General features: G+C 38.2%; 1 protein-coding gene across 2 annotated transcripts; it reads right to left on the reverse strand.

The window, feature by feature from the left end:
• Nucleotides 1-4,893: 4,893 nt before the first annotated feature.
• On the reverse strand, nt 4,894-19,200 carry pls3 (plastin 3 (T isoform)). Of its 2 annotated transcripts, XM_068331223.1 has the most exons (17): nt 19,133-19,189; nt 15,426-15,550; nt 14,638-14,745; nt 14,397-14,548; nt 12,316-12,445; nt 11,935-12,067; nt 11,626-11,707; nt 11,373-11,538; nt 11,115-11,257; nt 10,139-10,234; nt 9,852-10,047; nt 9,403-9,481; nt 9,179-9,296; nt 7,183-7,313; nt 6,608-6,731; nt 6,071-6,195; nt 4,894-5,987 (listed from the first exon to the last, which is right to left on the reverse strand). In XM_068331223.1, exons 3-17 carry the CDS (start codon nt 14,696-14,698, stop codon nt 5,855-5,857), a joined length of 1,869 nt encoding a protein of 622 aa, XP_068187324.1. In that variant the 5' UTR covers nt 14,699-14,745; nt 15,426-15,550; nt 19,133-19,189; the 3' UTR covers nt 4,894-5,854. The 2 variants fall into 2 exon arrangements, with proteins under 2 accessions (XP_068187324.1, XP_068187323.1); XM_068331222.1 differs by lacking the exon at nt 15,426-15,550 and having other exon boundaries at nt 19,133-19,200.
• Nucleotides 19,201-20,899: the final 1,699 nt, after the last annotated feature.

The following is a 20,899-nucleotide window of genomic DNA, read 5'->3' on the forward strand; positions in this document are numbered from 1 at the left end:
CCCGGCTCGTCACACAGCAGCTGGTTGTTGTGGTGACTGACGCAGCTACAAGGAAACTCTGTGACATCTTCATGGTCCTGCACCATTTGAAGTGCAAGCTTTGCATAACAAACGTTTCCCATGTCTTGCAACAAGCAGTAGCTTATTTGCTTAAAATGTGGGATGGATACAGTGACACACTCTCAGTCAGCAGCGCAGACAGATGACAAAGTGTTTAGACGATTGTTACCATTGTATGACTAATTGGTGGATCATTAGAGAAAACACACACTGTTGGCCTGAAGCGCTGTGGCTCAGTGAGCCAATCAGCTGCTTTCCCTCAGGAGCAGCATCTCTTTGGAAACCAGGGCACCGACTGAAAGCAAAGTGTCTTCACCCAGCTGCCACGAAAACAGGCAGAGAGACTCACACAGACACACTTTTACTGTTCCTTATATGGACAGGTCCATAATATCACATTCTAATTGTTTCAAATTAAGTTTCACTGAAAGACATTTGTAATTGGGTGTTGATTATATGCCTAATTTAAATCAGTTACTTCTTTTGATATTTGTCTGATGGAAAAAATTAATGTGTCTTTAAAATAAAATGGCAGTCATTCAAAATAAAATAAAAAAACTGACTTTGGTTAGAACTGTTTTTTTTTCACATTCCAAGTTGCATAATTAGTGTCAAATTATTGCTGTGACATTATTTAGGAATTACAGACTTGAGAAATGAATTTGGTTTTTAGCTTTTTTCTTTTTTTTTTTTGTATAATAGAACATGACATTTTACTGTAGTACACAGTGGTGTCAAACGACAAAAAAAGTTAGTTGTCATTAACTTGGATTTTTAACATATCAGCTTATGGATTATTAGCATTATGATTAACTGATCCCAAAAAAGAAAGTGTTTGGGTGTTTTCAAAAAAAAAATTATTTCATTTATAAAGAATATGGAGAGAAAAGGGAATGACTACAGGTGTGTGTGTGTGTGTGTGTGTGTGTGTGTGTGTGTGTGTGTGTGTGTGTGTGTGTGTGTGTGTGTGTGTAATGTTAATATTAAATAAATTTATAAGCGCAATAATGGAACTTCAGTTCAGAGGCATCACATGTTTAATCTTACCTTTAGTTTTCCTTCTGTTATTTTAATAAAATCCTTACGGTGAATCCCACGGACACCCCCATCCTCAGCAACCACAGTGAATATTGTGACAGGAAAAAAACACTGCATTCAACAATCCTAAACACAGATGTCCTGTCCTCGCACCATTTCTAAGAGCCTCCTCTTGATGCATGTTCCTCTTCTCCCATCAGCAGCAGGAACACATGGTCAACCTGATCCTCAGATGGACCGCTGAGAACTCGTGGGAGGATGGAAGGAGATGCAGGGCGGGGAAATCACTGACTGGTTGAGAGCCCAGATGTCAGCCTAACGCTGGGGACTCTCCCAGGAAAACCTCTCGACACTATCTTTCCTCCTCAAGTCTGTAGAAACAGCACAAAGAAAACACACCATTCAACAAGTCATTTCATTTTACTGTAATTGATATTGACCTTTGTTTATTAGTCATTCTTTTACCATGTTCCATATATTATGTATATTTGGTTCCATAGTAGGGATCATTTCCTGTTCTAATTTCATGTGCTTATTTGACCTTATGACCTGATTCTTGGCCCAATACAGGGGTGTCAAACTCATTTTCACTAAGGGTCACATCAGGCCGTCCTCAAAGGGCCACATGTAACTTATAAATGTAACTAAATGTAACTCAGTGTAATGTAAAATAAATGTAACTATTCCTTAATGTTAAATAACTCTTAATTTATTACTTATTCAAGCTACAAATATTACAGTTGCACAGAAAATATACAGTATATTTGTTTCTTTGTTATTACACAAATCCTTTTAATTTGTCAGGTTATGAAATCCACAGAACTCCATCAATCAAGGATCAAACTATCCAAGTAAATAAAGAAAAATAACATCAAACATAAGTCAGGACATTAACTTTGTTCAAAACTTTTTGTCAGAATTAAAATGTGGGCTTAACCACTGGATTGTGGGAAATGCAGTTTCTGGTCAAAGCATGTTTTTTTCCTATTTATTTTTAGACATTGACCTTTTATGTTCTCGCAGGCTACATAAAATGATGTGACCGATCACATTTGACCCCAGGGCCTTGAGTTTGACACATGTGGCCTAATAAGTTGTGTAATGTAAAACTTTTTAGTGGGAAAGTTTTGACTTGAAATATTAGCTTACAGTAGTGGAATGTAATTAAACTTCAATCATTCAGTCATTCATTCATAGATAGATAGATAGATAGATAGATAGATAGATAGATAGATAGATAGATAGATAGATAGATAGATAGATAGATAGATAGATAGATAGATAGATAGATAGATAGATAGATAGATAGATACTTTATTAATCCCAGAGGAAATTATTGCCCATATCCACTGCTCAGGCATTACATAATGAATAAATACTGGATAAACACCAGAAGAAAAAGAAATACTGACATCACAGGACATACCACAAGACATACACAGCACTAACAGACACATGCAGCACTAACAGGACTTATATACTAAACTATAACTAAAATATAAAAACAATAAAATAAAATAAAATAACATAAATAAAAATAAAAAGTGCAAGTGAAAATTGGCAGGAGGCCCACATGGTGAGTAAGGTACACCCTTCTTACAATTTAAGGCATGTCACTATCTAATATCACAATCTAATATCACAACATCACAACACCTTTGCCCGACTACGCTGCAGCACAGGCTGACAGGCTGACATCCCATCTCCTCCCCTCCGTTCAACCGTGTTCATTCATCCAGTCATCATTCATTCATTCATTCATTCATTCATTCATTCATTCATTCATTCATTCATTCATTCATTCATTCATTCATTCAGTCAGTCAGTCAGTCATTCATTCCTTTTCCTTACCACTTTGTCCATATACACAGCGATATATCAGTATTATTGGTCTGAATACAACTTCTGTAATACATAACAAAATAAGTCAGGAGGGGCATCTTTCTGTAAAACATGTCTTTTCTTTAGATATATCAATAAATGTTCCTAATGTTTCTGCATTTTATCTCCCAACACTGCTGGCTTAATATTTTGTGTAACATATAAAAACAGAATAATAAGGTGCAGCAATTCTGTTTCCTCATCATTTAACTTTGACAGCCTCAGCTTTAATAAGGTCCTTGGAACTGGGGGGGGGGGGGGCTGCAGCCTTATTACTTGTGAGAAAGCTTTCAAGGAGTGAACCCAGAGGATTTTCTACATGACTGAGTTTCAGGTCAATGAACATTAAACCACCTGTACAATCATCCTGTGTTTATATCCCTGTTTATTTGTCCCGTTTATTTACATTTCTGGCAATTAACAAAAATGTTTCTTTATATCATTTACCATGTTTAAAATTCATTTATGAGTCACTAAAAATCTTAAACGACCACCACAGACTCAGGAAATTTCCCCTTGGGCCTACAAACAGTCACGTATGAATTTGCAGCTGGGTGAGGAAACAATAAATGTGTTATTTTTATGAGGTGCTATTTAAAATACGTGCTGCGTTTAACGGTGAAAAAGAGGGAAGAACATAAAAACATGCAGTAACACAAGAATGAACTGCGATAAGAAAAATGAGAAGTTGGTGGTGGTTAAAAAAGGGGGGCTGGATCATGAAAGTAATGTTGAAGGACTTTCTGTCTGCCCGATCTCATACTCTTTCTTTCACACTCATCTGATGACGAAAAAAACGAATACTGTAGTTCCAATTAGTTAGAAAAGGTTGAAACCCCTCTTCTGTCTGCATTGAAAATAACCTGAAAACCAAAAACACTGCAACAATTTTGTCAGGACTGATCAGACCAGGACTCTCTGGCCACCTGGTACCTGGACAGTGTCTCCTTTTATTCTAGGAACAGATGATTAAGACATAGATGTCAGATTTTAGCAAATGACAAGGTTCATTGACCCAACAGAATGAAATGAATCATTAACTCTGCAGAGGGTTCATCCAATGGCATCAGACCTGACTAAGAAGAAGTCTAGTCATCGAAAGACAAAGAGTCTAAACTATGCTAAAAGTTAGTTTATTTCAGTCTTTCTGGGAGCCTCTTTTTACCTTAATCTTTCCTCCTCCTTCAGACAATGCAGAATGACCCTAGCATGTTTTGTTTACTGTTTATGTTTACACTGTTTATGGTAAATACTAATTATTTTAACTAGGTATTGAATTAACTAGGTTTTAAACTAACTACTTTTTGAACTAACAATGTTTTAAAGTAACTAGTTTTTGAACTAAATAACCCACTGCGTCTTGAACAAACTAGGTGCTAAACTAACTAGGTTTTGAAATAACTAGGTTGTACCGGAGAAACATGGCACAATTTATGCATGGACAATTTTTTTGGGAAAATTTTTTTTTTTGAAAATGCGATTCCAAGTCTGAACTTTGCACAAATTCGGTAGAATGGCCAATATAAAATAAGATTCACTATGTGCGTAAATATCTTAACCTCCAATAAACTAATGGTAGCAGCTTGTTAGCTTAGCTTAGCATTAAGACTGGGCATGGGATAGGGCTGTACTCTGCTCTTGATGCTAGACCATGCTACCTAGCTCCCACATGTAATACTATGGTTAAGCAGCACTCATCCTTTAAATGGGGCCATCACTCACCGAAATTCATTAGGTACAAATCGCAATGACAAAGAGCCACATTATAACCCTCATGGAAGTGGGTTTGCTTATTTATAAGGAAACCCATTCATTCTTATTTCTCAGGATAACAGTAGCTGATTTGACTCCATTTGAACTCCATTCCTGTGTAAGATTTCTGTTCAAGAAGCTACACAGATAAAATACACCATCTGTTTTCAAAGGAATATTTATTGTTACATATTAAGGGCTTAGGTAGACAATTAAACCAAATACAATTCGGCCGCTGTCGCATAACCATGAAAATACCTGGAATGAAGTAACTTTTTATATTTGGTAATGTTGGATACAACATGAAATAGGAAAACCTCAAAGCGCGTGAGCAAGTAATCTTTAAGAGGAAGGTACAGTAGGGTCCAGTCAGATTCCTCTTCACCCAATGTGGAAAAAAAACAACAGAAGCCTGAAGACAAAGACTAAACAGCCATATAAACAAAGACTTTACCTGAAAGTTATCCCCACAAACCCCCACCCCCCCCAGAAAAGCAAATGATGTAATCAAATGAACACAGACGGCACATCAGGCTGGTTATTATTATAGCTTGACTGTATGGCTTCTGTATACAGATATGTATACATTTATAGTGTCAGTTATTAAGACATGATGGTACGTCGTTAAGTGAGAGGGAATGTTTGGGTGTTTTTCTACATGTGCTCAACCTAAACATTCCACCCGACTTTCTTTTGCCTTGTTAAGCGTTCAATCAAAAGGTATGGTGTTAAGGAATGTGTGTTGATTGGCCTTGGGTACAATTTACTTACAGTCCTCGTAAAAATATGTAAACAACCTTGCAGTGGGACAAATGCATATTTTAAAAAAACATTCTCATATATTGAACAAGACTTCTGCATATTTAGAGTACATTGTCCTCTAACACGCGACCCATCCCTATAAGAATGTGGCTTTCTGGATTCACTTCAAATAAGAGGACAGCACTTTATTCTTCAGTAAACAGGCTAGGATACAAGTATGTAATGATTTTGACTATATACCAACACTGTAATCCTCAGAGACAAAACAAACAAAAATCCTTCAGTTGTGGAGCTCTTTCAGATTGCTAATGGCTTGTTGGTATGTGGGCAGTTTAGTGTCACAATGATCCCGGACAGTGTCTTAGACTCGCTTCATCCCCCGAGCCATCAAGCAGGCAAAGACTGTCATCACCATTTTGGGTTTGACTTCCACAAGGTCCTCTGGGAGGGCGTAAACGCGAGCTCCGATCTTCCTCGCCATAGAGATGGCATACCTAAGAGTTGAAGATGACGTCATATTAGGCACAGTAACTAAAAATAAAACAGCTTTCTTGTTCATCATTAAAAAAAATCTTACTTTGCATTCTCCATCTTGTCATCTTCAGAAAGGCTGCTGGTTTTTACCAACTCATAGTTGATGCTGTTGGGCTGGAGGGCATCTATCAGCTCCAATACTGCCAAACTGCTGCTGATCTCCTTGTCCTGATCACAAGATGCACAAATTAAATGACTGGTAAGAATATGTAGCATCTTTTTAGCATACATGACACTGCTCGTATGTAAATTACTTATAAATCAGAGGATTTTAACACACAAAAACATAAAAGCTATTTATTTATCTAACTTGTAATTGGAAAAGTGGATTCTTGACTTGGGTTGCGTAATAAAATCACCTGGTAACAGATTTTCTAGCCAACTTTCCCAGATCTTTCCACATCAAGCAAACCAGGGCTAACTTAACCCTAACATCACAACATATTGGTGACATTGTGTTAATCCCTCACTGATGAAGACCAGCAGATGCATTTGAAATTTCAGTTATTTTTTCACATTTTGATTTAACCTGTACCTTGTGTTCTCATATAAATGTAAACCCAAAGAAAAAAGTGTTCACCTTGAAGCTTGAAATTGTGTGTGATTTTCCAGCCTCTTTCAATGTTTTGTTCACCCAGTTTACGATTGTTAAATCATTAACTTTCTCTCCTTCACCCAGGTCCGCCAATACATTCAATGTGTATCTGAAAGAGGGGAGAAGATTAATATTTGTTATACACGATACAATGAAATCTTGTTTATAAAAAAGTGTTCTGAAACAAAAGCGGACAAAACTGAATTTTTAGACTATTTTCATTGTTTTTTAAAGAACAAAAACAGAATTTTAAATGCAACTGTGACATTTGTATCGTTTTATGTTGTGTCACTCCATTCTTGCCATATCTGAGGGCCCCCTCGTCATTTTTCCCCCTGAATTTTATGTATAAAAAAACGCTTCATTTTTTACCTCAAAGTGCTCTGAGAGGGCACCTCCAGCCCACTCTGCTGGCAGAAGTAATAACATGCTAACATACTGAATCCAAGTGCATAAATCTATTTGACACTCCCCATGTCTTAACCGAACTTTGCAATCCAGGCCATCATGTTTTTATAGGGGTGTGCTTCTGAAGTGATCATCATGTGTTCCTGTTTCACCTTCTCATCAGCTGCCACACCAGTGCCAGAGTCAGTGTAGCGTTGCCATCATTCAGGTCCTGCCCGCCGATGCCAACGAGGGAAAACTTTGCTGATTTTCCGAGTTCCACTGCATAGTTACAATTCTCCAGCTGAAATAACATACAAATGTATTTGAATGTAAGTAAACAGGAGAACTTTCATTTAGATGTAACGAACCCCAATGTCAGTGTCCTGCCAAGACAGGTAGCAACTATGGCTGCCACGATTATTAAGTAGTCCCGATTATGTCGACGATTAAAATCGTCGATGGGGCGTTTCTTTTACATTTTTTAATCTATATTTTTCCCGCAAAACTGCTGCTGCACCTCACCTCCACTGCCACTTCTGCATTTCTGTCCTTAACACACATGTGCAGTAGTGGTAATCGGGCTATCCGTGATGTCACCTGAAGTTATAAGAGACTGGCTTTGCCGTCATGGCTGCCTGGCGAAGCTAACTGGCTAAATAGCTACTAATATTAATGTAAAAAGAGAGCTAACATTCACATTGATTCATTAGCTGCCCTTAGCACACATATTTCATGTGTTTTCAGTAAAGTTAATAACAATTCCGTAGTGACATGTGCCTAACTTCATTGTTACCATGTTTGATGCCAAAGACAAAGGAAAGGAATAAACCTAAAAAATAAACCGGAACTATTTATTTTCTGTGTTGTTTACTCAGCTGTTGGCACTTTATGCTACACAGTTAAATAACTGTTTAACGCTACAAACATATTTTATTAAAGGTTTAATGAACTATCATCTTAACGATTAAGGTATAGTTAGCATATACCTTAAACAATTCAAGCTGAAAACTAATGATAGTTACCTTATTGGCCTTAATATAAGACGGTGTTTTTTGCATTGAAATAAGACTGAAAAAGTGGGGGTTGTCTTATATTCGGGGTCTTATATTATACCCATTCACAACACTAGATGGCGCCAGCCATCATTAAAGCGAATACTGAACTAACTCCCCCAAGCCGAAGCGAACCCCTGTCACGAAGAAGAAAAATTAAAATTGCAGTAGCACGAAGAAGAAAAATATAAAATAGCGGTAAGAAAGAAAAGAGAAAAAAATAAGAGAAAAGATAACAGAAAATGGAGAAACTTAGCGACTATCTGGAGAAGAGTGGGTCGAAGATCAGCCAGGTTAACCGGCAGCTGAGGAGAAGTTACGAGGCAAAAAAATGTCGCATATCAAATGCTCTGGACGGCAGTGAGGATGACGTGCTACGGGAGGAGCCAGCAGAGCCAGAGAATGGGAGTGAGGACAGTGATACTGAGCACAGCGAGGCAGAGGATGTTTGCGTCGTGAGGAGTAATGTTCTGACATGACAGATCTCGGCTACTCTCGAGTTTAAACCAGTTTGCATTATTTTATTGCACTACAGTTTTTCTCTCGAATATATTGTTATAATCATTCGTTTCAGATGTACTGTAATTATTTTCTCTATAAAAATTGAATTTGGTGTTCAAAAAGTCTTTTTTTCAAACTTGAGCCTTGAAAAAGAGGGGGTCGTCTTATAATCGGGATCGTCTTATATTCGGGCCAATACGGTATATAAAACACTCGTGCTGGTTTGATAAGGTGTTTGTTTTACATTCAGTTTGTTTGATCTAATTAGTCTGACTAGTGGACTATTAAATAATCGTTTGTGGCAGCACTAGTTGCAACACAAATAAATAATTCACACTTACAATATTAGATATTAACATTTATCAAAATTCATCAATTCATGGATGAACAGAGGGCAAGGAAACTCATACAAAACATTTACAAGCACTCAAGCCGTTTAAGGGAGCTTGAAATGCATCTGGTAAAACCAGCTCTGTGATTCAGCAGAAAAGGAATGTAATTCAGTACAGACTTTTATGTCAGTTGTTAAATCCACAGGTGGAAAATACTGTAGATGGCAAGAGGAAATACATTTTTCTTTAGTAAGGAAGAATAAAAAGCTCATCTGGTTTACCTTCTTCATGTTCGTTCCCAGCTTGGGGTAAGGTGGCTTGTTGACTTTGCCAGTCCAGTCAACAGGCACTTTAATCATGTCATAAAGTTGAAGGATGATCAATGCATCGTGTAGGTCACTAGAGGGCAAAATTGTGTTTGATAGCCATTAATATGAAAAAAGATTAAGAATGTAATGAGGCATGAGAACTCTTCAGATGTCTGTGTCGTCATTGTGGAATGTACCCATAAAGATGGTTAACATGTGGGTTCACTCCCAGGGAGTTCATCCAGTTTCGGAATGTCCTCTCTTCTCGTGTCTCACCTACGCAGCAAAGGATAATGGCATTCAGGGAATCCTTCAGGTAACAGTTGGTAAACATGACTAAGGTTTTATTAAATTATTTTCTTTTTATTATACAGCTCGTAGGTCTGATCAAACTGCACATTTCTGTCTGTAAATGACTTGTAAATATCTGTACTCACATTCTACAAACTATCAATTTTATCTGTTATAGTTGCCTAGTTGTCACATTTGCTTCCCTAACTTGATTCTATGCTACAGGCCAGACAGATAAAGGATAACAGCCGTTTTTTCAAAACTGGTTCTTCTCAGGCATTAGAATATTTTTTTTACAACCACAATGCTGTAATAATAAAGGTGGATGGTTAGGTTCTTCTACTTCCTGGTTTACCTTCCAGCAGACCCCAGTCAATGTCTTCATTCTCAGGTTTGGTCAGTGCTGGGTACTTGTTGAACAAATTGGCCACAAATGCAAGGTTGAGTTTGGGGTTTCCGCTGACGACATCAGCTGGAGTGACAAACTGTCGACAGCCGAGCCGATCGGCCTGCTGCAGCATGGCCTCCGCCCTCTTCATGTCATCTTTCTCCTGAACAACACACAGACCACAGCCTCCGATTAGGCACACTGTGCAGCTGTTCCCATGTGTTGAACATGCTCAGAGTGCTGACTGCTCTTACACTGAAGCCAGCCATGTTGATGTCTATGCGGGGCTGATCTTCTTCTGTTCCCTTTGGAGCGATTTGATTCAGGAGGTGGAAATAGGCTCTTGAGTCCTGTAAAGCAAATAGCAACAGAAAAAATTTAATTACTACTCAAGTCCAAACATGCCTTGACAGTACAGGACGTGTCATTGCGTTCCATTTAAAACGCTGCACTCCAGGTGAGACAGACTACTGTAACTTTAATACTGAATGAGCAGGTTGCATAACCAATATTTTGATGTGTCAAACAAGAAACTGACAGTTGTAGTAATGATTGCTACATTCCATTTGAAGGAGGTCCTGCTATTGTTCGTGCTGGTTAACTGCCTTTACCAGCATTCATGATGGAACAGCGCTGAGTTTATTTCTACCTGTATTTTTCCTGCTGTGGCAAGTCAAAATGTCTGCTGTGCAGCCAGTGTCATACACAAACCAAATATGTCTACTTTCAATATATAGTATTAAATGAAGCAGTGCTTGGAGAAGACGTACATAGATAATAAGAGAGGTTATGTAACAGGTGCAGCAGGTTGTACACCTGATTAATTTATGGCGTGGTCTGAAATTTTCCACTAACAACTGCTGAACATCTGTTATATTACAATGAATCTACTTACCTAATTTTAATAATAGGAATGTTGCCAAAGAAACAAAGCATGCATCTAATCAATTCACACACACATTTGACAGCTAGCATTGTCAGAGACTGACACAACTCCTTCAACACCAGTGTAGCCGTATATTTGAGTTTGTGCAAAAACAAACATTCAGTGTCTGACCTAACATGTTGACATTAGTGTCAGTGGATCCAAAGACTAGTAATAGCTTAGAATCTACCTCCCAAAAAACCTTAAAAACATCACACTGAACAAATCAGTGTCCCTTACACAGTTAGCAGTTCCTCAAATGTTTAAATACAAAAACAGGATAGAGCTCAAGCCAAAACATCCACCTTGATGTCAGAGCTGAAGTTGTTAATCTTCGGATGACCAGCATTTTCCAGGTGGAAATTGGCCCAACGCAATAACAGTTCTTCTGGAGAGAGCTTCATCAGGTCCTCCAGAGTCTCCCCGTCCCTCAGCAATGCAGCCAGTGCTGTGGAAGTGTGTTCATATTCAAAAAGCTTCCTCATAACAGACCAAGAAACCTCACTGACAGGGGGACTCAAAATGCATAATGTGTATAGGCTCAATCAACAGGTGCCACGCACCTTCATTCCGGCTGAGTTCGATATCAGCAAACAGACCGATCTTAATAATTTGCCACAGCAGTCCCAGGACCAGATGTGGCTTCCCCTCCTTCAAGTCAAGAGCACCAATGTTCACCACATGGCAGCCAATAGCAGAAGCTGAGTTCAGGGCCAGGTTCAGATTCTCCTGCATGGTAAAACACATCAGGTGTTGGAAAATCCACACAAAAAGTAAAAAGAATGACAGTTCTGACATTCAGTCAAGTTAACTGACCTGTACTGTAAATGGAGTCAGCTTCCTTTTGTTTATGGTCCTCTCATCAATTGTGTCAGGCACAGACAGGTTGATCATTTTGCTGTACAACAGACAAAACCAAACATGAGAATGTTTTATAAGCCATTCATGTAGTTTACCAAACAAAGATGGGTGTTCACTTTTAAAGGAAGGGTTTGAATTGTGTTAGGAATCAATAGCTCCTCTGTAATTTGAAGCAGATTCAGGTATTAGACACATATTTAAAATGGTTAGCAATGTGAGGGAGGAGGTGTGTTTGTGGCTTGACGCGCAAACAGGAACTCTCACCAAAGAACTATACCATCTCCAACAGACGTAAAGAGGGAGTTTGTGTTGGGGTCCATGGGGAGGACGTGTTTGCAGTCAGTGTCTTTTTCCAGAGCAGAGTTTATCCAGTTCACAAACGCAAATCGTTCCTCCTCTGTAACATGATTAGACGCAGGTATCAGTTAAAAGACCCTATCATTTTTATGGAATAATCATATTTAAACATAAAAATGATGCCAAATTTGAGTTGGTCACATTTTAGATTACGTGTTTCTTCACTGGTAATGAAACATCTGGAGATGAAGCTCAGAGCTGCGAAGTAACAGTCTGATAACTTTTTTATGACAAAAAAGTTATGAGACTGGTGATGTCCGTGTGTGTGTTTGTGCGTGTGTGTCTTACCAGAGAAGGAGTGTTGTGTGCCTTCACTGGAGAGCTCAGATGTTCCTCCAATAGCAAGGATGCCTTCTTTTCTGTTGATGACTTTCCGGAAGGTTTTTGCTATTTGACTGCCTCTTAGATCCTGGACGATCTACAACGGTAGCAAGGAACGAACAAATTACCACTCAGAGATCCTATGTTACTAAATTACGTTTAAATGAAACATATGAACCCTCTTTTTTGGGACACACACTGGTCCACTCACATATGACTCACTATGACGGTTGACATTTTAATTTTATTTTTCTAATTTTTTGTTCCCAAGTAATTGCATGTTTGTTACTAAGATGAGTGCTTAAAGGAGGGTTGGAATAAACTATTAGGAGGGAAATTGATGGGAATGCACTGTTGGAACTAATGCAGTGCCAACAATAGTTACTACAGAAGGATATGCACTCAGTTTCAGCAGTCTTAGTTTTATGCTAGAGCAGCCCAAATTACTAGCATTAGAAACTAAAATTCAAAGTAATTTAATGCAAATGAGTTTGCACATCTGCAAATTTATAAAGAAAGCACAACCACATCATTCATGTGTGTTTTTATACAGCATCAGTCCAAAAAATTGACTCAAATGAAACCTTGCAGTGATCAGAATATTTTAAGTCATGCAAAGCTCTTTGAACTTAGTCATAAATCCGTACTAAATCCTATATATCCTATATAAATATCCCTAAATCCTATATAAATCCTAAATCCTAAAGTGCTTCTCTCCTTCTATTGTATGGTAGCCACGTTTTAGCCAGTTTTTGATTGAATTTCTCATTGATATTAAAACTTTACATCAACTAACTAGATAAAAGGCTCCGAAAATGCAGTGGACATTAATCCAAGCAACAGCTTTTTGAACAATATAAATTAGCTGAGAAATGATGAAAGGTCCAGGGAAAAAAAATCAGGTTAACAACTCCATAAAAGCAACTAATGTTGTGAATCTATGTGCACTCAAAGAAAGACTGCATTGGCCTCACATCCAAGTACTTCAGTGTCGAGAGAGAGTGCCAGCATATCATTAGGGCCATCAACACCAGGGCAACATCATCCTGCACACTAACATCACCGTCAGGCTTGTCTCTACATCCCAACATAAAACACTTATAATTAAATCAGTCTCAACATTTACCAAAGGGACCATAGGGAGCTGTGTGTTGTGACTTCATCCTGCATGAATGCTTATCAGTCATGAACAGCATGCGAGGAACTTCAGGCAACACCACTCTGACAATATGCATTCTATGGTAATATGTGTGATATTTCCTGAGCCAGAAAATATCACTGCTTCATCAGTGACCTCAGCTCCACAGGCGTCCATTCAGCCACAATGAGATATTCGGCCTGGCACTGCAAGACTTGTGTGAAAAAAACCAACACAATTCACTTTCACAAAAAAACTAACACAATTTCACTTTCACCAGGTAGGCATCATTTAATCTGCCTCGTTATAATCCATAAAAAATATTGTTGTTTTCTATCAAAACAACATCAATTGATTCATCTAGCTGATCCTTTGGTCGAAAATCAACATCCCTAAAAATTTTATCTTGAGGCTATTATTGACAGAATTAAAAAAAAATCTATTATCAAGAATCGGTAAAGAGTTCTTAAAAGTGTATTAAAGATTATTTTGGTGGTGACCAGTTAAACAACGATGTACCCGTGGACTGTCAGACAGGACTAAACATGGCGCCAGTAGGTTTCGGTTGGGCCTCACACTCCCGTTTCAGAAGCTGCCCCTGTGAATTACTGCTCTCTCTAAATGATTGCTCCCGCTTTACTGCTGAAACAAAATACTGGAACTCACACCACTTTGCTGACCTCACTTCCGCATTCCTTCAGTATGAAAGTGTGTGTGTGTAGTTTGTAGAGGTTCTCAACTTGGTTGGGCAGGCAGCTGCTTAATGTTGAGTAGTACAGTGGCCCTTACCAGGTGGGCGAGACGCTTTTAGGAAGAGAAAATTAAATCCGACTCGCGGAGTGAAACATTCTGGAAAGACGGGGAAAACCTGTTTTTTTTTTTTTTTAAATTTCCGTTCTGCTTAACGTACCGCCAAAAACTCATCAAAGCTGATCATATTATCTTTGTTGTGATCAAGTTTCCGGATGATCTCTCGAACCATGAATCCAGGCAGTGAATGGCCGGCGTCTTTAAGGAGCTGGTCAAGTTCATAATCACAGATTTTTCCATCACTGTCCAGATCTACAAAGATAGGAAATAGCACACAATCCACACCTTTAACAAATTTTCTAACAAACTTCAGACTGCCTAGATGGACAGCTGTTACTCACCAATTCTGTCAAAGATCTCTCGCATCTCCTCCCTCTCCTCATTTGTTATTTTTCCAGACATTTTTTTTCTGTGATTGACCCCAGTTGGTCAGCCAGAGAAATGTGAGACTGTGGAAAAAGAAAGTAACAGCAAAAAAAATAATTGATATGTACATACGACTACCACCAGTAACACATTTGAGAATTATTTACACTAAAACACTTCCTGAACTGCTCTGTGGCAAAGCAAACTGCTACAAATCTCTGGAAATAAGGAATTTCTCTGAATTCCTCCTCCCCATTCCGTAGTGGTAGAGAAATGAAAGAAGCCTGTGCAGCTTGATCTTCACTTACAGAAAGAATATAAATACAGTATGTACTGGTAATAATTATTAAAAGTAAAATATACCATAATGCATGGTGCATTTCTCTTGAAGCTTTCCAGTTGTATTTCTGGCCCATCTAGTCTGACATGCACACAAGGAACCAGACAAACTTTTACCAGTATCCATGTGACCATGAAATCTCCATGAATGATTAAAAGTACTCACTAAAGATGATTCAATAGTAGCATGTGGTCTACAACATATGACACAGTTCTTGAAATGCTAAACTACACATAGAGGGATGAAACAGTCACACTTGCTCTTGGGAAACATAACAATGTGGTCTATACTGTTGAATGCTACTCCATAAATCTGAGAACAGGGTGTTTTTTTCAGTGAAATAAACCTGAATCAGGGTAAGAAAACCCCTAAATAATTAGGGAAATGATGACGCCAACATTGCTATATAAAACCTGAACTTACAGCAGTGTTTCCAGTAGGAGGGAGTTGGGTGTGTGTGTGGGTGCTGGACTGCTTTTCAGGGGTAGGGTGGGCTCTTTTCTTTACTTGGCTCTGGAGCTACTCACAGGAAAGCTGACATCTCCACCCTGGGAGCATTAAAGAAAAAGGCTGATTTTCAGGTGGTTGATGCCACAAATTTTCCAAGGCGTCCCTTCTGTCCACTGTTGGGAGTATGCTCACCTGTGTGCACGCACACGTTTGTGTGTGTGTGGTGTGTGTGTGTTCCAAGTGTGCATATCAGGGCCGAACGCGCCATGCTCAACACAAGAGCGAAGCAGAATTATAAACATGCAACCATGTAAAGGCAGAAATGACATGTTTAGTTGTTTTAAAAAAGAAGTATAGCTGTTCTTGAGGACAGGTAACCTTGAATGACTTCTGTTGTGACCTTGTGCTATATAGAAAAAAAACTAAGCAGAAACTGAAGAGGGGTTGAGTAGAGAAAGTAAGGACACAGATGGTAGCAGACAAATGTGTGACACTGTGGGGATACAGAAGAATACAGGGCTTGTAATTAGTTTGAACACACACCAATAAATCCCATACAAAGCCAGAGAGTGAGTTCAGAGTGTGTTTGACAGCTGGACTCTTGCCTTTGATAGACAGCAAAGGCAAATACCAGGCTCCTAAGTGGACTGGCTCATGGTCTATACATATACAAAAACTACAGACCAATTGAAATATCAGTACTTTGAAACTTTAATATCATAATTGTGATGTCTTAATTTGCTTTATAAATACAAAAACGGGCAAAAATTAGATTAGCTATGACAATTTTTTTTACTATGAACTGTTAAGGGGTGTTCAATGATCCTCAAAAATCTGTAAGTTTTTCTGCAGAAAAGCAACTCATTGAAGTCCTACACAACAACACACACCTGTATGTCGCTTTTCAGTCACCTAGAACACATGATATCTAATAGCAGCAAAACAAGACCAATCAGACTCGTTCAAAATGTCCTCTCATTTCTCTTGATCCTTTAAACTCAATATAACACACAGAGGAGGATTTCTTTCTAAGCACAAGCTTTAACAGTAGGGGAAAAAAATAACACATTGGTGCTGTTTACAATAATCTTTTGATAGATCTTTCAGTCATTTTAAAGTGAAGGGCTCTCCCAAATGGGTGAATTAAATCCATAGAGCCGACACGCCTCGTCCTGAGTGTTTCACCCATGCAGTTACACGGGAAATGTGAGGCACACAAATAGATTGGGCACCCTTCCCAAATGTGGTCAATTTCATATGAACACACCCAACAGAGTCTGCAAGAATACAGACATTTCTACTCAGTCACAATCGCCTACAGATGTGAGGCAAAGTGTCTCAAACACCAAAGAGTCTGAAACAGCAGCCCTATGTGTCCTCTTCATGCCGTGTGGACAAGATAAGTATAGCCATGCTGACAGGTAAAGAGGAGGTGATGACAAATAATACATGTGAAGTTTGCACAACTCTGACAGCATGTCCAGCTGCTGGCTTGATATACTATAAAAGCTGACAAAGCTTGCATGCATGCCAAATTATTAAAGGAATATTTAAATAAAATGGCCCCTCTACAATATCCCGAACTGTGAGCAGTGCACTTTCCGATACGCTCTTGTTTTACCAAATGAAAGGATGCAGCGTTAGTAATGGATGCAGTTGGTCAAAGACGCCTGTGTCAGCAAGGGTGGAAGGAATCTCTAGCAACCATCATTTAAGACTGTCATTAGATTGGTGACTGGAGGAAGTGAATGAATGAAAGAAATTTAGTTTGGTTTTTCATTTTCACATTTAAAAAAACAAAAAAAAAAGTGCTGAATCAGTTGAGTTTTGCTGTTCTGGTCCAGGCAAGCAAATAAATCTATAAAGGTTTTGTCACGACTAAACTGTAAACACACTATCCTCGATGTCATGCATATTCAAACCAGGCAAGGCACAGCAACTATGAAGGCACCACCCTATCCTAACACAAGCATGACAGATTAAATGGAGCAACATTTATGTTCCTGTAAGTTTTTATCCTTTTTGTCTGTAAAAAAAAAAGAAGAGAATTTGTGGAAATACTTGTCTCATTCACTCAACTGTTAATTTATTTTACAGTAAAAAAATTAAGGTGGTGTATATCAGATGTGCTCCATTGACATTAACTTTTAAACTCACCTGGCAAAGGTTACAGAAATAAGGCTAGCAGGAAAAAAAAACAATCAACCAAAAGAAAAGCCTGTGTAATGAGCAACTTCATTACGGTACTGTACTTTCACTTCAATGGCTAACAAGTGATGACACCTGTTAAAAATAGCACAGAAAGTTGAGCAACCTGTTCATCATACGCCCCAACCCTCCTCCCAGTTCCAGGCCCAGTTATTCTTCACAGATAACATCAAACATGTATTGTGTATATTTAAAACACCTGCAGTCTACACCTTTGGATAGTCCACCAACATTTACTTCAGCTACTGTGAAGACAATGTATTCCACACATGACATACATGTGCATTCATTGGCAATTTGACAAGAGCAATTTGAGTAATAAATGTTAATATTACCAAAGCTCTTCTCTTTGTCACAATTAAGTGAGAACAGAAACAATTCCGCCAATGACTCCGTGTACACTACTCCCGAAGACTTTTGGAAAGAAATGTTTAGTGTCTTTGTCAAAACACACAATAGTTGCCTCTGCACGAGCAACACAGCGCAGTTAAGAGTCAACGCAGTGATGAGTGATTCACAACATGCTTTTCTGAGTCATGCTATTTTTAAAGTCAGCATGTGAGTCTTTGTAATACTATTTGGTCAGTCTTGTGGCTCAACACCATCCTAACAGTTATCCACAATTGGGATCCAAGACGCAACTTTGCTCCAGCACCAGATGGCCCAACGGGAAGAATCTGGTATTTCACTCAGAGCCATGAAAATGTTGACAAGACTCCTGTTTTAGCTGAGGTCTGAGGTAACTAAAAAGCATCATTTAGTATTAAAACGTGTTAAAACATCATATAAATCTAACAATATACCATAACACAAGCTATAGGAATATCAATTATACCAACATACTGTAATTTACAATTACAATTCTACCTCGCAAATTTCCAATAGTGTTTCAAAGAAATGTGACTGAGGGAGGGGTAGATATATTTAGCAGTAATAAAATACTAATCTTCAATAAAAAATAAAATGAACTTGAAGCGTGCAACTTCCCCTTCACTGAAGGAGCGAAGCTGGTTGTGACATTTGTCACATTCATAAAAGCGAAATAGGGTGATGATAAAGTTTGGAAATAATAGCACACAAGATTCTGAAATTATCGAAAATGTCGAATTTAAAGTGTCCATAATTGAAGGTATGCGAAGTAGTAAACTCTGCTAAAAGTTATCTTTTACAAATGTAAGTATTCTGGGTGTGTTTTTAGTTCAGTATTTATCGGACCGCATCAGCGCCGCGAGGATGAATAGGCTACAGTGAGGCTGTAGCTAATGCTAGCCGGCTAACGACAGACACGCAAGTTTAATGGGCAGGAAACTATCCCTGTTTACCCTTCCAAGTTCATCTTCTCTGACGACGGAGAATGGTTATCGAAGCGAGGAGAGCAGAGGACAAGGATGTTACTTAAGGTAAACGTAATCACGACGAACTCTATCAGTAAGAAGTTTGACTTTAGAAATTATCGGGAAATTGGTACTCACTGTCGGTGCGCCTGAAATTCCAGACAGCTACCAGTGAACGCTCCTGCCTTCTCCACGTAGGGACAAAAGTAGAGTGCAGACAGAATGTTTGCCACGCCCATTTGATGGCGTCACCGCCAGACATTTAGAGCCTTGTGTGGACGGAAGATTATTTTTTTGCCAAAAGTATTAGAAAATACAGAAGGTAGAGGAAATAAATATATCTGGAAAATATCTAGACTTGGAAAATATGGCAAAATTTAAAAAAAAATGAAAACAATGAAAGGACTGAACAGACAGAAAAGCACACCAAGACATACTGTTTAATTTAATTCAACCATAATTTACAGGCCAGTCTACGCTTGATGAAAATGTGTTTAATTTCAGTGGGTTAGGATTTTCAATTTAATACTTACCAAATTGCATTCACTCTTAAGTACCAACCCCACAAATATGCTTAATCAAGATACAATCAATGACCCATGAGAAATCCAAGACAATGATAAAAATGCTCCATCTTGCAATGATAAAAAGAGTTGGAAAAAAAATCTTTTATCCTCCCTATTAAACAAAATTAATTGGGACTTTTCCCCCCAAGATTCATCCTCCCACTGAGATTAAAACTATTTCTGTTTCTTCCTTCCTTTTTTTTTTTTTATGATCAGCAATTCTTATTCTCAAACTTATTCTTATTTACGTTGTGTTGTGTAAACAGATATTGCAAGTGTAGCATTTAAGAGGTTATATAACATTTAATTAGTCTATATAACAGAACCAATTGTTGAAAGCAAATGATTTAATTTGTGTCACAAGAGGTCAGAAGGTGTGCCCTTCTTCAAGTAAATTTTTATGTTCGGTTTTGTTCTGTACATCCTGTATGTAGCTTTTTTACTCTAAGTGGATTTCACTCATGCTATCTAGTTTCCGCTCAGTTTCTTCCCTCCCTCAGACAGAAGACATATTTTTAAAGTTAGCTAAACTGATGATTTCCCTAACTTATTATAGGCAGAGAGAACAACCTGTTTTTTATGCTTCTATTTCTGAAATAGACTGATGACCTGGTCAGTGTGAACCCTGCTTCTCTCTGTATGTGATCAGTGGTTGTTTTCTGATATATGAATTGGTGAACATATCAGCAAACGTTTGATTTTGTGATAAGAAACATGCAGATGTAAGTGACTGTGGCATATGTCTCTTTCATTTTAAGTTATCTAAACTGGTTAAAAGTCATCCCCCCCAAAAATGTCAGAGTAAAACAGATTGAAATCAACCTGCAGTTAAAATTAGGAGGCTAGCACCTCAAGGGTAGTGTTCCAATAAATTATTCATAAACCTCAATCCATCAGTGTTTTTTTCTGCCATGTAGCATAAAGGAGGGTCAGTGTATGCCACTGATTGAAGCATTTAAAGAAAGTATGGAAATACAAAGCATGTCAGTAGCAGTTTCTACATCAAGAACTAATTCTGGTTTTAGATGCTCAAAAAAGACTCCCATCAACCCCCGCTCAATTGTGTTATGCTACTTCAGGAAGGATTGTGTGCAGTCAGGGTTGGTTGGATTACTCTGAAATGTAGTCATTTGTAGAATGCATATTACATGACACATTTCCTAAGACGTAATGTGATTACCTTATTGGCCCGAATATGAGATGACCCTGATTATAAGACGACCCCCTCTTTTTCAAGACTCAAGTTTGAAAAAAGACTATTTGAACACCAAATTTAATTTTTATACAGAAAATAATTACAGTACATCTGAAACACATGATTATAACAATATATTCGTGA

Source organism: Antennarius striatus, chromosome 13 (assembly GCF_040054535.1).
Source record: "Antennarius striatus isolate MH-2024 chromosome 13, ASM4005453v1, whole genome shotgun sequence".
Taxonomy (NCBI): Eukaryota; Metazoa; Chordata; class Actinopteri; order Lophiiformes; family Antennariidae; genus Antennarius; species Antennarius striatus.

Excerpts from the sequence above, each read along its gene's own strand:
- pls3 (XM_068331222.1), bottom strand. The coding sequence starts at position 14,698 with ATGTCTGGAAAAATAACAAATGAGGAGAGGGAGGAGATGCGAGAGATC. Across the intron at positions 12,068-12,315 it reads CACACAACACTCCTTCTCTG|AGGAGGAACGATTTGCGTTT; the intron begins GTAAGACACACA and ends ATCATGTTACAG. Across the intron at positions 11,258-11,372 it reads CGAACTCAGCCGGAATGAAG|CACTGGCTGCATTGCTGAGG; the intron begins GTGCGTGGCACC and ends ACACTTCCACAG.